The sequence below is a fragment of the Mytilus edulis genome, chromosome 6 (genome assembly GCF_963676685.1).
Source record: "Mytilus edulis chromosome 6, xbMytEdul2.2, whole genome shotgun sequence".
NCBI classification, from domain to species: Eukaryota; Metazoa; Mollusca; class Bivalvia; order Mytilida; family Mytilidae; genus Mytilus; species Mytilus edulis.
In genome coordinates, this window is record NC_092349.1 from 11,081,626 (window position 1) to 11,097,381 (window position 15,756).

General features: G+C 32.2%; 1 protein-coding gene across 1 annotated transcript in view; it reads left to right on the top strand.

Annotated features, from left to right (window-relative positions):
* The window catches only part of LOC139527099 (uncharacterized), a 23,478-nt gene extending 10,058 nt beyond the window's left edge, over window positions 1-13,420 (top strand). The window contains exons 5-13 of the mRNA XM_071322369.1: window positions 178-345; window positions 1,100-1,301; window positions 2,343-2,578; window positions 4,033-4,127; window positions 4,723-4,869; window positions 5,790-5,959; window positions 6,612-6,805; window positions 8,593-8,800; window positions 9,273-13,420. Coding sequence (XP_071178470.1) covers window positions 178-345; window positions 1,100-1,301; window positions 2,343-2,578; window positions 4,033-4,127; window positions 4,723-4,869; window positions 5,790-5,959; window positions 6,612-6,805; window positions 8,593-8,800; window positions 9,273-11,152 — 3,300 coding nt within the window. The 3' untranslated portion in view covers window positions 11,153-13,420. The remainder of the gene's footprint in view (window positions 1-177; window positions 346-1,099; window positions 1,302-2,342; window positions 2,579-4,032; window positions 4,128-4,722; window positions 4,870-5,789; window positions 5,960-6,611; window positions 6,806-8,592; window positions 8,801-9,272) is intronic.
* The last annotated feature ends 2,336 nt before the right edge of the window (window positions 13,421-15,756 follow it).

Genomic DNA, 15,756 nt, shown 5'->3' on the forward strand with positions numbered 1-15,756 from the left:
AACACAAATTTAATCACACTGTGTTTTACAGAGCGAAACAGCCTGTCATTTTAGAATTGCCATAAGCATAGGCAAGATTTATTCATTTCAATGTTGTTTTTTTTTATTTCATAAATTTTTGGTTGTCTTGCATTACTTTAAATCACATGGATTCAATTTTGTTTATTTGCATTAAAGGTACCAATGCCTGTGGTAACAATTGAACCAAACAAATTAGATACAGTGCCTTACGAGACAGAAGAACGAGAAAGTGTGGAATTTACTATAACTAATCATGGTCTCATCCGAGCTGATAACCTTCGGTTTTCTCTACCTACAGGACATCCTACACTGCAATTTCAATCGGTAAATTTAAAGACTGGAATAAGAACTGTCATTTTGTTTGCTATATGCCATACGATAGGTATCACTTATGTCACATGAGCAGATTATCAATTTGGAGCAAATAAGTGCAGTCCAGCTTTGTTCTTGAGTATGTGTTGCTCAATGTTTAGATTTGTGTGATTGTTTTGTGAGTTTTAAAAATTTGTATCTGTTTTTTTTTCGCAACCATGGTATCTTCTTTCTCCTATGTAATATAGACAGTTAAATATCTTATTTTGAAGAGTTAACAAATATAATATGAAAAATAATTACAAGTTTCTGCTTCTTACATATAAAAATGTTAATATGGACATGTTATATGTTACGCATTCATTTCAAATAAAAGGCTTATGGTTGGATTTGTAGTTTACCAAACGCAATAGGCAACACAAAGTAAGGAACATTGGTTCTGCCATAAAATAAAGCAAGGTTACTGGCAGATCTCAGCTCAACTGACCTGTTTTGACAGGGTTATGCCACGTGCATCATAGGTATGGTGTTGAACGTGTTGTACTAACATTTAATGAGAACAATGTGTTTGATGCTGTATGTGATATTTGGTTTTATATGTAAAGTTATGAATTGTTATCATTCTTTCATCGGTTTGGCCATGTTTATCTTTACCTAATTGGTTTCTTTTTATATTTCCTGCAGTATGTTCTCCATCCTTTTTTCACTTTTTTTAGACAATCGTAATGCTCTTATGCATTACACTGAACATACGAAATCATTTCAGACTGTTGATGTAATCGGGGATCTTGCTGCCAATACTTCTATTGTTATACCTGTCAAAATTACTTTGAAATCAAGGACCAAAAGACAAGGCGGTTGTAGTATGTCGTTAATGTATGACTATGTGTGTGGTGGAACACGTTCTAATAGCGCAAGTGTAATTCTGACCGGAAGTTGTGGTGGTCATGGTGGTGGATATCTAAGATGTAAGATATTGTAAAAATATATTACAAGAGCTTCATTGATCATTTTCAGATACTATTAGTTACATAGTGTGCTAGTGATCTAATACGGTATATTTCGGGTCAGTTAATTCCATATGGGGTGAGAGCAAAGTTTAGACTTGTGATCTATCAAAATGACCAAGCCAGTCTTCAATACTGTTATCATTAAGGATCCAACAAGAATAGCCAACAATTACAACGTCTGAGGTTTAAATGTGTTTAATGAATTTATTTCAATCTTAATCATCAATTTCTTCGTCTGTTGAAACCTTTAAGATTTTTTCTCAGTTCCGTTTTGTTTTTATAAAGGGACGTAACACACCTACTAACCGTGTATGAAAAAAGCCCCGCCTCCCTACTACCTAATATAGTATATAAAGGGACGTAACTCCACTACTAACCGTGTATGAAATAAGCCCTGCCTCCCTACTTACCTAATATTAAATATTCACGGTCTTCACGCGGACGCTTTTAACCAATCACATTCCTAGAAATATATAGGAGGTAAGATAAAATAAAATTATATCTTATTTATTCATGTTATTGGTTAAAGTGGTCATTTTAGTGAACATGTTTATAATCTCAGAATATGACATGCATATGCTTTATCGTGATAATTAATTTGTAGACACGTTTTTTTTTTTATTAAAGCATCAACGAAATGTCATGTAATTGTAATTGATCCAGTGTTTATAGTTACCCTGTTTACCCAATTGAACTCAGTCCTTTCGGAGTTCATGCAATTTCCTTGATTTTGGTTTTCTACTTCGATCTGTGTTTTCCTAATGGATTTACAAAGATTAAAATACTGTGTGCATTTTGATTTTGAAAATAGCAGACAAAGATATGAGAATAATCATTGCAATTACGGGAAAAGCTGAGTACAGATATATGTGTACAACGTCAGAATGCGAGTTCATTTTATTGTGATACTCATCCAGTCTCATTATGTACTATGATCCATATCTCTTAATAATTTGTGAATAAACAATTTTACTAAATCAATGAATCTTCTTGCTTTAGTTAGAGGTGGTAGTGCATCCGGTGGTGTGATGATTATTTATCGTCCTATAACTCCAGTACCATGTGATTGCCATGCTGCTCTCTTGAAGAAGTGCATTTTAGTTCATATTCCAATAGTGGGATGTGTCGCATCAGAAGGAAACTTAGCAGCGTCGACGATTGCGAGTTGTGCACTGCAGGAATTTTTCCCAGTAATAGGGTGTGCTGTTTCAGCTGATAAATTAGGAAAATCATCGGTAAGGATTATTTTCGTTTATTTTCACTACATCCTTATGTATACTTCTGATACTAGTATATCATGCTTTTCTTATATTTGTTTAGGGACCAGTTGAAGGACGCCTCCGGGTGCGGGAATTTCTCGCTACATTGAAGACCTGTTGGTGACCTTCTGCTGTTGTTTTTTTCTATGGTCTGGTTGTTGTCTCTTTGGCACATTCCCCATTTCCATTCTCAATTTTCTTTTCTTATACTTATATATTTTTAACAAATGTAAGAATCGTTTTTCTCGGGCAACCTTGGCATATACATGCTTATTTGACTTATATAATGACTAGTAACCCAATAAATAATACGATTTCATTTTTTGATCAGAATATATTTTCATATACGTTAAGTTGCACTTTCGGAGGTAGAGTAAAATGTCCTAAACAAATACATACGACAAAACAATTGAAATCGGATAAAGTGTTTTTAAAATTGTCTGTTTGTGTGTTGATCCTATAACATTGTTGTCCTTCACCCATCATTTGTTATATCTACGATAAAGAATTAAAACACTTATACCTCATCGGCTGATAATTTTGATAAAATTATTGCTACATATGAGGCGTTAGACTGTATTAAATATTGTGAAGCAATTTTTATCAAAACAGTTTTCCTTGTCACCTTTGTCGTCAAGATATCTATAATATTTAATTCGTGATATCGGGAACACACAAAGTAATGATTTTCTTTACCGACGATGGTGTAAAGTGTTCTGTTATTCTGTAGGATTGAACTCGTTGCACTGTCAAAAGAACAAAGGACGGTATCTGTTGCAAGTTGACATGTTACATGTGTCTATTAGATTGGACTGATCCTATATACGTAAAGTCAGCACATACAGTTACAATTTTATTTTGTTTCTAGTTTACAGGTTGATATTCTGTTAGTCTGTTATTGATGACTGCTCGTTTATATCTACTTCCAACACTAACTTATTAATGTGTAATTTTCAAGATTGCAGTAAGCTGTTATTTTAGTTCGTTATTTTTGAATGATTGTATATACGTTCTGTTTATACATACAGTTATTTGTTGTCATCTAGACCAACATTACAGTTAGCTGTTATGTTAATATGTAAGATTTGACTCGTCGTTTTTTTGACACATAAAAGACGGGGAAATTCTAATAGTCTATAACATTACAGCCTTCGGACTCTCTATACTCATAAAGTAACGAATTTCTTTATCAACTTTGCACTTATGTGGGTTTTTTTTCATCTAATCATGTGCAAATAATATGTTTTTGAAGACTTGTCAACTTTGTCGTTAGGTCCCAAGTAGACCGAACTGATGCTATTTATCATTATGAACCACAAAATTTTCTACCATGCTATCTTTATCAACCGCCTTTCATATTACGGGTGTGTAATTTAATTTAAGCTTGTATATTTTTTATATTTGCTTTAATTTACTTCTTCTGATTGTAGGGACCGAATTTACCTGATGCCATTATAGACACAGCCATGTCATGTGTTGTAGGACCATTGTGTAGTGTTTGTGGTAAAGTATACAAGGCTTTGAGGTAAACATTCATTTAATTATTAACATTTCTAACAAATAAGACAGGATTTATGCATGTGTTTTAAATTCCTTTATTTCACGTAACAATACTAGTACTAATTGCTTACCATGAAGTACTAATTATGTGGATTCTTTTACAAGCCTTTTACAGAGATTTTTTTTAAGGTGGTACCAAACACTTGCACTAAAATTAATTTGACTCGTTTAATTTTCATAAAATTTTGTCAAAGTACTTACTTTGACCCTTTAACAAAAATAAAAAAAAATAAAAAATTTTGAACCAACCGTTTTGTCAGAAAACATTACACTGGCTATATAGCAGTTTTACAAACACCAATTTTGATCATTGAGAAGCTTAATATTCCTTTTACAATACAACGTAGTTAAAACGTTTAGCTGACTTTACATAGTTATCTCCCTGTAGTGTTAGGTACCACCTTAATTGAATCATGCTTCCAGCATAATACAGTTTGACGGTATCAACGAAAATTAATATTCAACAGCTATATTTAATTTTATCTGTATTTGTATGCATTTTTAACTATGTGTTTATGTGTGTTAAAGTGGTATATTGATTAATGTTATTTATGTCTTAGATGTGTACAAGCATTGGAACAAGAATGTGGTAACAAAAGAAAAAGACGTGATGTGAATTCAGACGTAGTGTACAACGTCATTGTCACATCTAAACCAATGAATAATTTCAGATTAATGGTAGAGGAGATTTTTGGAAACGAAGATATGTAAGCTCTACATTTAGAAGGTCTTTTTTATTTTGGTATTGAAAATCAACACAATGTCTATAATTAAAAAAGCGGGCGGTTTGTCTAGCCGCAAAACCAGGTTTAACCCACATTTTTTTATTGGAATGAGCCGTACCAAGTTAGATAAATGACATTGGTTATCTTATAGTTCGTTTCTGTGTGTGTTGCATTATCGTTTTTTAGTTTTTTGTTGCACTTCAGTGTTTCGGTTGTTTCGTTGTTTTCATCTTATAGGTGATGTGTTTAGCTCAGTTTTAGTTTATAACCCAAAATTGTTTTCTCTCAATCGATTTATGAGTTTCGAACAGCGGTTTGCTACTGTTGCCTTATTTAAAATAAAATTTCTGCACATGCACTGTTCATGTCATTCATTTTAAGTACTTTAAAAGTTCTTATTGCTGGCACGTTAATGTGTCGAATATATGTATACATATTATTATGATAGGGTCCTCGACTTCGTTTTTTGACGGAAAAAATCGATTTGTTACTGTATTCGTAGTGCCAGACGACCTAATTAATGGCCAAATAAAGTACAAAAATTAAGAGTATTTGAGGATCCACAAATGATTTTGTCAAAAACATATTAATTGAAGTTGGTTGTTGCTTGCTTTACGTTTTCTTTGCTAATTGATCAAGGGCCAAGGCAATGGTATCTTTAGCACAAAAAACGTCTTTAATAGTTACTGTATGGTTTGTGTTTTCTCATTATTTGAAAGCAATTTAGTGACATATAACTGTGTATGCTATTGCCCTTGGCAGTTTGTTGTCTTATATTGTCTTTGGCAGTTTGTTGCCTATTGAGAATCATGATGTATTATCTTATTTTAATATTAATTTACTTTAATGGACTTTGTAAGAGTAGATTTTTTCTAAACATATATTTCTTTGATATATTTCAGGTTCAATGTAAACAAAGAGTGGTATCCCGCTTTTAAAACAGTCATTTCTGATAACAGTGAAAGTGGCTCAATACTTTCAAAAGATGAAAAGTCATTTGTGCTGAACACTTTAACAAGTAATATCTCAAAGCCTATATTGGACGGATTTTTAGAAAGATGGAACAATACTGGTATGCTTTATTTAAGTTTTAAGTTAGTTTCTGATGATTTTCAAAAAACCTAGAACCTTTGGAAAATGAACTAAAAGATTCAATAGATAGAATATGGTTTCTTCCTTTTATATATTGTTTTACTTATTTTAAAAGTTACTTCTGTTTGTGTTTATTCTTTATTTCGATGACACATTAAATTGTTTATCATTCAACTTGATTGACGAAAATATTGCAATAGATGTAATAAAATCAGATAAATATTTTGAACATTATAGTTTACTCTGAATTATTTTACAAATTACGTAGAGTAAAAGCCTGATTAAGAAAAAAATCCAATTTTGTTTGCAATTATAAAGTATGCCATTACAAACTTTAGGTTTTTTTTATGTTATAATGTATCTCCTATGTCAGGTTCTATTTTATATTTTGCAAGAATGACATTCTTATATTGTTTACTGTGTAAAATTTAGAAAAAAATACTAGTAGACAAAAGCCATGTATAAAACATAACACAGATAACATACGTTTGATCAACTCAAAACAACAGCACCATCCGGTGTGCACTTAATCAATGCTGAAAGACAAACACCTGTTGCTCTTCTAGTGTAGGAATACATAGTCTGAATGGAAAATCCATTTTTAAACGAAAAATCTTAATTCCCCCTTATAGTTTCAGCATGGGACAACGGAACTTTAAACGGAGAAATCAAAACTGGAAGCGTTATAAACCTGTCGCGACTAAGTGTTATGATGCAACAATATATCATAGACACCAACACAGCTGCAGACAGGGGATTTAATTCGATATTCAGTGATTTTGATCATGCTTTGAATGCATATGTTTTGGCTGAACAGGAAACTCAAGTGCGTATAATTATAAATCACGTTATGCTACAACTAGTTGTGCTTATTTCCTAAATAAAGTAACACAGCTATATTTTGTATATGTCAATTTCATCATGGAAAACTCTCTCTGCGATCAGGGACCCATTAAGGGATGAAAATAAGATTGAAATTTTGTGTTATGATTTAAAAAGCTATCAATTTATTAATTTAAGTTGCATTGTAAAAACAATATTAGGTCAATGTCAGAAAAATATAAACTTTTTTAAACTCGACACAAAACTGGGGAAGGGCACGGTAGAACCTCGCCCTTCTCCAGTTTTTCAGCCTCAAACTAAACAGGTTTTTATTTTCTGAAATTGACCTAATATTGTATATTTATTGTACAAACTATAATAAAAAAAGACGATACAAAAGACAAATTTGATATAGTTCTACAAAGATGGCCTATACTATTAACAATTGACGAAAGCGAAATCGAAAGTACTGAAAATATTATTAACCAAAAAAATTGAGCAACAAATAGAAAACTGTTTGTCAGACAATTAGATTGTAAGATTATTTATACTGTTTATAAACTTCTAAATGCATTTGGTCGCAATTATGCATGACGAGTGTTTCGTGCATAGCAGGATATGATTAGTCGGGCGATGAACTCAGTATTTGATTTTTTGTCCTTCTTATTGATTTACGAGATTTCAAAATTGGAAAACAACTGTCGTCTTAATTTTGTGCGTTTATTGGGAAAATTAATCAGATGAAACAAAAGATATTGATTAAGATTCAATATTGGCTTGCTCATATATCTGAATTCCCTAACGCATTTGTTCGTAGCAAAATACCTGCTGACATATGCCTTTAATCTGAAATATGATGTTTGGAAACCAAGTTCTAATGTGGGGATGAAGTCCTCATTAATAACAGTAAAAAAGTTAATTAAACAAAGAATAGGAATAGCATCAATGCACTAATTAATTAAAAATCGTCAACTTTTACTTTTTTCGGCGTTGTAAGGTATTCATGTATATTTGTAATTAAATTAAATTTGAATATGAGAAAACTTTATCTTTGTTTATACATGTTTTAAACGATGCGTCATAAATAAAAGTCCTAAAAATATAGCCAACATCGAATACGTTTCCACATTTCAGTTACCTTTTCATCATAATTGTTTTGCAGTTAATATGTGACATGACTGATTAAATATAAAAAATGTATTGATTGTCCGGTCCTCTGCCATGAAGCCGCTGATAACGGAATGAGGTGCCGTAAATCATGCAAATACCCAATAAGAAAATCTGACATTGTGTTTCTGTTGTGTCGTTGTTCTCCTTTTATATGTGATGTGTTCCCTCAGTTTTAGTTTGTAACTCGGATTATACATTTTTTTCTCAATCGATTTATGAATTTCAAACAGCGGTATACTCGTTTATCACAAAGGAGACATTACATGTCAATAGACGAATCTGATGTATAACCTTTGCTACCCTTTACGTTATTAGAATTCTATGTTTTAAACTTAGCTATATGTGATTAATTGGATTTGTTAATTGGTGTAACCATTTTGCGTATGACAAGACAATGCAACTTGCAAAAACATGCTATTACTATATGATGATTAAAAAACAAGCAATAATCTATAAAGAAACTAATAAAATAAACATTTTGGATTCAGTTCTAACATTTTAACGTTTTATACATCCCTGTCTTTTATTTTGTTGTGGTTCGACCGTTCCTATCGAAGGTAAATTCATTAGATATCTTCGAATTAATATTATATTGATATTGATTTAAATACTTGTTTATAGGCAGCAGGGAGCAGTAAAAAGGACGGTGCAGTATGTGCCAAGGTCCGTGTGAGAATTGTTCAGGACCTTGTTCTAACTAGAGACGCCTTTAATGCTCGTTTTGAAATCGAAAATGGAGAAAACTCGGCTCTTGAAAGTATTCATGTTCAAATTGAAATCAAGCACAACACTGGAAATGGAGAAGTTGTTAACGAATTGTTTTCTATTGGTAAGTGAACGTGTATAACATTGCTTTTCTTAAAAACATGTTCAATTTTAATTGTTATCATATTGTTGCACTAAATGAAAACGATAGAATATAATACTAGTATGAAACAGATAAAATGGTGCAAATAAGAAACAATACAAATGATATAACCATACCAAAATCTGTAACTTGTTATAAATGTTACGATGTAAGAGATACAATTGTGATTTCTCTGTTATTTTAAAGCATAATTAACGTATCAAATTAAGGAAATTAGACAACTGCAGTTTACGATCATTGTTTTTGGTTTTTTTTTCAATTTCCCGTTTGGTGAAATATCGCTTCGTATGGGAGTTTTGAATCTGTAAGCAGTAGTAAGTGAATAATTAATCGTCTATATTTGCATAACAACATATACATGTATGTAGTAGACACATCAAAGTTGCTTGTTTGAAATACTTATACGTAATTTATGTAAGTCTCATCTTTACAGGAGACCCAGATTTAATAGGACTGACAGGAGTAGACGGTGACGGTCGACTAGGAGTTGATTTATCTGGATCAGCAGAATGGTTGATTATTCCGTACTCCATTGCAGCACCAAATGATGATGTACTGTTTAATGTTGGTGGAAGATTGTCCTATCGGGTAGGTGGATCAAACTTTTCTGTTCAATTGCTACCGGATACAATAACAGTAAAGCCTAACCCAAGCCTAGTGCTACATTATTTTCACGAAAAATATGTTCGAGGGGATGATCCTTTGACAGCGAAAAAGGAGCCAATAATTCCATTTACTTTAGCAGTTATGGTAAAGAATTCAGGATACGGAGTCGCCCGAGCTCTTAAGATATCATCTGCGCAACCGCAAATTATAGAAAATGAAAAAGGATTGCTTATTACTTTTAAAATAATTGGAGGTTTTTTAGGTAACAAACCAATCACACCTTCTCTTATTGTTGACTTTGGTGATATTAAATCTTTTGAAACCAAGACAGCCAGATGGATGCTGACGTCAACACTCAAAGGAACCTTCTATAACTTCAGTGCTACATTTGAGAATATAAATCCATTAGGAGATCCGCAACTGTCACTTTTTGAAAATGTCTGGTATCATGAACTAATTCATTTGGTTAGACTGTTCAGTGATGGTGAGGATGATGGTTTCGATGATTTCTTGGTAAATGACTTTGTTGATAATAAAGGAATACCAGAAAGGGTATACAGCAGTGCGAATGGATCTGATGTGTATGACGTTATGAGTGCAACTGTCCTAGGATTATCGTCAAGCTCTTTAGTTAAGACCGATATGACAAGATATACACTAGTTTATATGGAGATATTCACTAATACATCTAATTGGTTCTATGCAAGGGTAAAGAATAATATCACAAGTCCTCATCAAACGTTGCTTTCTGTCATGTCAGATGATAATCGCGATATAGTAGTTGATAAAAATTTATGGACTACCACTCATATACTAGACTCGTACCTTATTCATTTGTTTGACTTTATAAAAAGCAATAATAGTGTTTCGGAAGAAATAGAAATGAAATATGTTTTAACATTTGGGCCAAAAAATATGCATCCTCCAAAATTCAACGAAACGTCTTACTCGATACTACTATCAACGGACACTCAAATAGGATTGTCTATTCTTACAGTTCACGCTTACGATCTCGATAAAAATAAAATCACGTTTGAAATAATTGGTTTTGAAAATGAGACATTTGCTATAGACTCCCATACTGGAGTTGTTACTTTATTACACAGTCCGTTAGAAATTGGCGAGATAAGGCTTCGAGTAATGTGTAGAGATGACGGTATTCCATCACTTTCTGGTGTTGTAACTGTGGTTATTTATATAACATCTGATGAAATCACGACAACAACGATCGTTACCTCCTCGGACGCGTCAACTGACATTTCAGTGACGTCACAGTCCAACAAATTATTAACGTCATCTTCGGACGCATCAACTGACATTTCAGTGACATCACAGTCCAACAACTTATTAACATCTCCAGTAAAATTTCCATCAACTTCAATAGTATCCAGTACAAATACCGTCTATTCAAATGAAGTCGATACGACAACCGAATCAGCGAGCGACAAAACAACAATCTCTGTAACATCTACTGGTTCAGCAGAAAATACAATCGTATCATCTTTTTATAAAACAACCGTACCGTTTACTTCGACGAGCGCAGTGGAGCAGACATCAAAATCGATGTATGACAAACCGACTATTCCATTTTCATCGCCAACTGCAATTCAAACGACAGAAATGCCATCGTCTGCAGTAAAACAAGTCATACAGTCTGTACTATTGGTCGTCACAAATTGTATTTGTCTTTTCTTAGTCTTAATTTAACTGTTATGGTAGAAAAAAAGAACAGCATAGATGATATAGTTTTATTTGTAGATCAAGCATACCGGTATTAGAATTAGGCGTCCAAAATGTATCACATTTTTCATGTTGGGGTTCTTCTGAAGTTGACTTTACGGTTTTTTTTTTTTTCTTATGGTTGCCTCTAATTGCTTTCATGCTTTCCGAATGATATAGCACATAGAAGAAGCAAAATTAGACTAGTTTTGACGCATTGACATGGTTAATTAGATGCCATTTGAATAACGAATCTATCATTGAAGGTAGACCTTTTTCTTCACTTATCCGAATTTTAAAAATATAATGTGTAATCCAGATTTTTTAAGTAGGCAGTGTTATATTTGTTTGTCATGTTATAACCATTTAAAGTTTCATATTATATATTCAATATGGTGTGTAGCCCCATATTTACAACGTTCAATTGTGGATCAGACGGTTTATATAGAAATTGAAAATGAATGATTACAAATACCGGAAACCAATTAATGTTCGCATATTAAGAAATTACAACGTACCTGGTAACAATGATTAATTATTTAAATTTGGATGTAATTTCTCTGCTCATGGACATATTTTAGTCATGTGACCGTGACGTCATCAACGTTATTCATGGTTTACTTCGGTTCAAAATGGAATTTAGAATTAAATCATAAGAAATAACTGTAATATTTTATCTGTCTATTCGAAATAACACAAAAAAATGGTGCACACTCTAAAATAACCCGCTACGCTACTTCATAGACAGAAAAATTATTACAGTCATTCCTTTAATAATTGTTCATTTTGGCAAGCGTTTTTACTAAAATCAAAATTATTTTATATTGTTTTTTGTGGTGTTTTGTAGTAATATGAACATTGCTAACAGAAAAAAAACAATGATCAAAAGATTGACATAGTTTACATTCAGATTAATTTTTGAAGCTATGTTCAATATCTTTTTTTCATTTTTTTTTTAGATTCAAACGAATATATTTTGTAGGTTTCAATATTTTATAATTATCATATATGAACCATTTGTTAAGTAAGAGTATAAATGGTATTGCCTGTCATAGCGTGGGTTATGATAGTTTTACATTCTAAACATAGAATACACTCAACTTTGTCAAAGGTGTTTCACCTTATTGTGTGATATTTTTCATAAAAGAGAGGGGAAAGATATCTGAGGGACATGAACACTCATAAATCGAATAAAATAATGATAATGGCTTAAAAAGAAAAGACAAAGATACAAAAACAAAATATACACAAACACAACAAAGAAAATATAAGACTTATCAACACGAACCCCAACACAAACTGTGTGTGATCTAAGGTACTCACGACGGATAATCATATCCTGCTCCACACATGGCACATGTTATGTTGCTTATGTTTATACAACCCAGTAGGTCACTCGTGAAAAAGGGAACATGAGTGTAGTTAAGGACATAAGGAGCATATCCGCTATCATTTGTAAAACGGATATTCCATAACGGTAAACCAACTCATAAAGCGATCATGTTACGCTTTACGCATAAAAAAAACTGAAACTTAAAAAATCCTTATACCTTTTCTATAGGTTCAATAGAAAATGCACCGAATCTTTATTTGCTATAGTTTTGCGACTAGATCTTGTAGTACTATTTAGCATACTAGCTAGTTGCATTAGCTGCAAGTTTCATATCCACCAACTTGTTTTAATTTTGAAAATACTCTTCCGAATTTCAAAAGGTTAAATCATTTTAGAATCCTCATGTTAATAATTGTTTTTATGCCCTATTTATGGGCATTATGTTTTCCGGTCTGTGCGTCCGTCTGTTCGTTCGTTGTACCGTGCGTGCGTCCGTCCGTCCGTCTGTCCCGCTAAAGGTTAAAGTTTTTGGTCGAGGTAGTTTTTGATGAAGTTAAAGTCCAATCAACTTGAAACTTAGTACACATGTTACTTTTGATATAATATTTCTAATTGTAATGCCAAATTAGAGATTCCCCCCCATGTTCACGGTCCACTGAACATAAAAAAATAAAGTGTGGATGGTGCATCCGTGTACTTTGAACACGTTTTAATTTCATTTTACTTTAGGAATTACTACACAGCGTAAAGGAGAACAAAGTTCAAACATGCTATGTATTGTATTTTGTTTAACTGATTTCAATTAAGATAGATTGTAGTTTTGACATATTTAGACCAGAAAATATTGTTTTTCTCATTTCTTACTTATATGATATTACTTAACAATGTTACTTGGATCTGTTATAGTAAAAATTAAATCACGAGTCTTGTTTTGTTTTAGATACATGCAAAGTACACTAGATGTATACAACTGAAACATATGTAATACAACCAATTAAAACAATAAAACGCAAAAGACACAAGATATAATTTTATTGAATATAGATTAAAGATGTTAAACCAGAGAACAACTCAATAACGATTCATGTCTTTACACGAATTGTCGATAAAACGGTTAAAGATTATATGTTTTTAGTACTTTTATGATATCATTGGTGATGAAATATCGTCGTTATTTAAGAAAACGCACGAAAGTCGTGTACCTGCATGGTAAGTCTTTAATGAGAAGTTAGAAGTTGATATGTTAAATGTTGATCAAAACTCGACAAAGATAACTGATTTGTTATTTTTTGCCATGGTTATTATACACGCGCGTTTTTCTACATAAATAAAGGCAACCGCTTTTCGAAATTCATCTATCGATTGTGAAACAAATCCGGGTAACAGATTAAAACTGAGTGAAACACATCAAATATAAGAGGAGAACAAGTTTTAGCTTTCTAAAAAGCTATGGCCTGCTTCGCTCTACACTAAAAAGGAAAATCACAAAAATACTGAACTTAGAGGAAAATGAATTCGGGAAGTCCATAATCACATGGCAAAATCAAATAACAAAACACATCAAAAACGAATGGACAAGAACTATCATAGTCCTGACTTGGTACAGGCATTTTCAAATGTAGAAAATGGTGGATTAAACCTGGTTTTATCGCGCTAACCCTCTCACTTTGATGACAGTCTCATCAAATTCCGTTAATTTACAATGATGCGTGTACTAAACAGAATTTAATGTTATATGAGTGCATGTGGTTGTTAAATTAGTATTGCAAATGTGGTATTTTTAGACATTGTTTGATATAAAATGGATGTACTTTAAGAGTGTGCGTTATACAACCATGCTTTTAAAAAAATTCAATTTCTTGTTGAAAATTAAAACAATTAGAAATTTAGACACGACTCTTTGTGTGTGCCTTTCTGGAGGTTTGCCTATATTATCAGAAGTTGTAAAATACAGATAATACATTTTTGTGAACATTGTATAGGAACATTGTTTAGCAAAAAAAGTCGTGCAAATTGCAGAGTAACAAAGCAATTAAACACGTATTAATAATTGATATTTCAATATTGAATCTATCTGTGAAATGTATGCATAATAAAACGAACATGAATTAATGACAGTTGATCGGAACTGAAATACACACGATGGCGTGTATTTCAACTGAAACTAATAGCTTTGCACCGTGATGCAAAGTAACTACAACACAACAGAAACACAATATTAGAATGTAATAAACACAGAAACGAACTGTAATATAACAATGACCATTTTTCCTGACTTGGTACAGGACATTTTATGAAAAAAGGTGGGTTGAAAATAAAAAATACCAGTGGTGATTAAATCAAAACAGCTATAAAACCAAACGAAAACACGATATTGAAGAGCATTTAATTCCGACATTTATTAATTTTGTGCCAGAACCGACAGAACAAGCTATGGCCAGAAATAGAAAACCTTACTTTTTTTTATGAACAATTGCAATTGTTTTGTATTTGTGATTATTTAATTGTTTAACAAGAGTAAATCGATCAGTATCAACAGTCCGTCGGAATTGCTGTTTTTGCCTCCATTATTTTACAAAGTTACTCGATCATTATTTTCCATTTCATGCTGAGTTTTTTTATTTGTCGTTTATTCTTTTAATTCCTGTTTGAAATCACTAAATTTGTCCTACACATTTGTTCCTTCATTGTTTCTCAATCGGTATACTCTTTCTTTTAACATTGACGGTACTAATTGTTCGGTAATTAATGTTTCTTTAGTGATGATCGAGGCCAAACTACTAGTATTTGAAAATCAGAAGCAAGGAATCCGAGCTTTGCAGGATGGAGATACTGTCCTTGATTTAAAATAATTTCTAACATTCTGACATTTTAAGTTGAAAAGCAGATGTCCAATTATTTTTAATTTGAAAAAAAATAGACAGTTTCTCCATTACATTGCAGTTTTCTTTGATGGTCTGCTAAAGCCATTGGAATTGCAAGCTTAATTAACAGAACATTTTATATTGTTTAGACATCTTCAATCATGACCAATAAATGATTTACAAGGTATTAACATGCGATAAATCACCTCCTATTTTAAAATCAGGTTCAACCAACCATTTATTTTTTAAATGTCCCGTACCAAGTCAGCAATATTTAAGATGTAATCAAATAGTCCGTTTTTTATGTAGGTTGACGTTTGTTATTGTTGCAGTTCATTATTTTTGTTGCTCCGTTATTTTCGAATTATAGTTGATGTGTTTTACTTGGTTTAGTT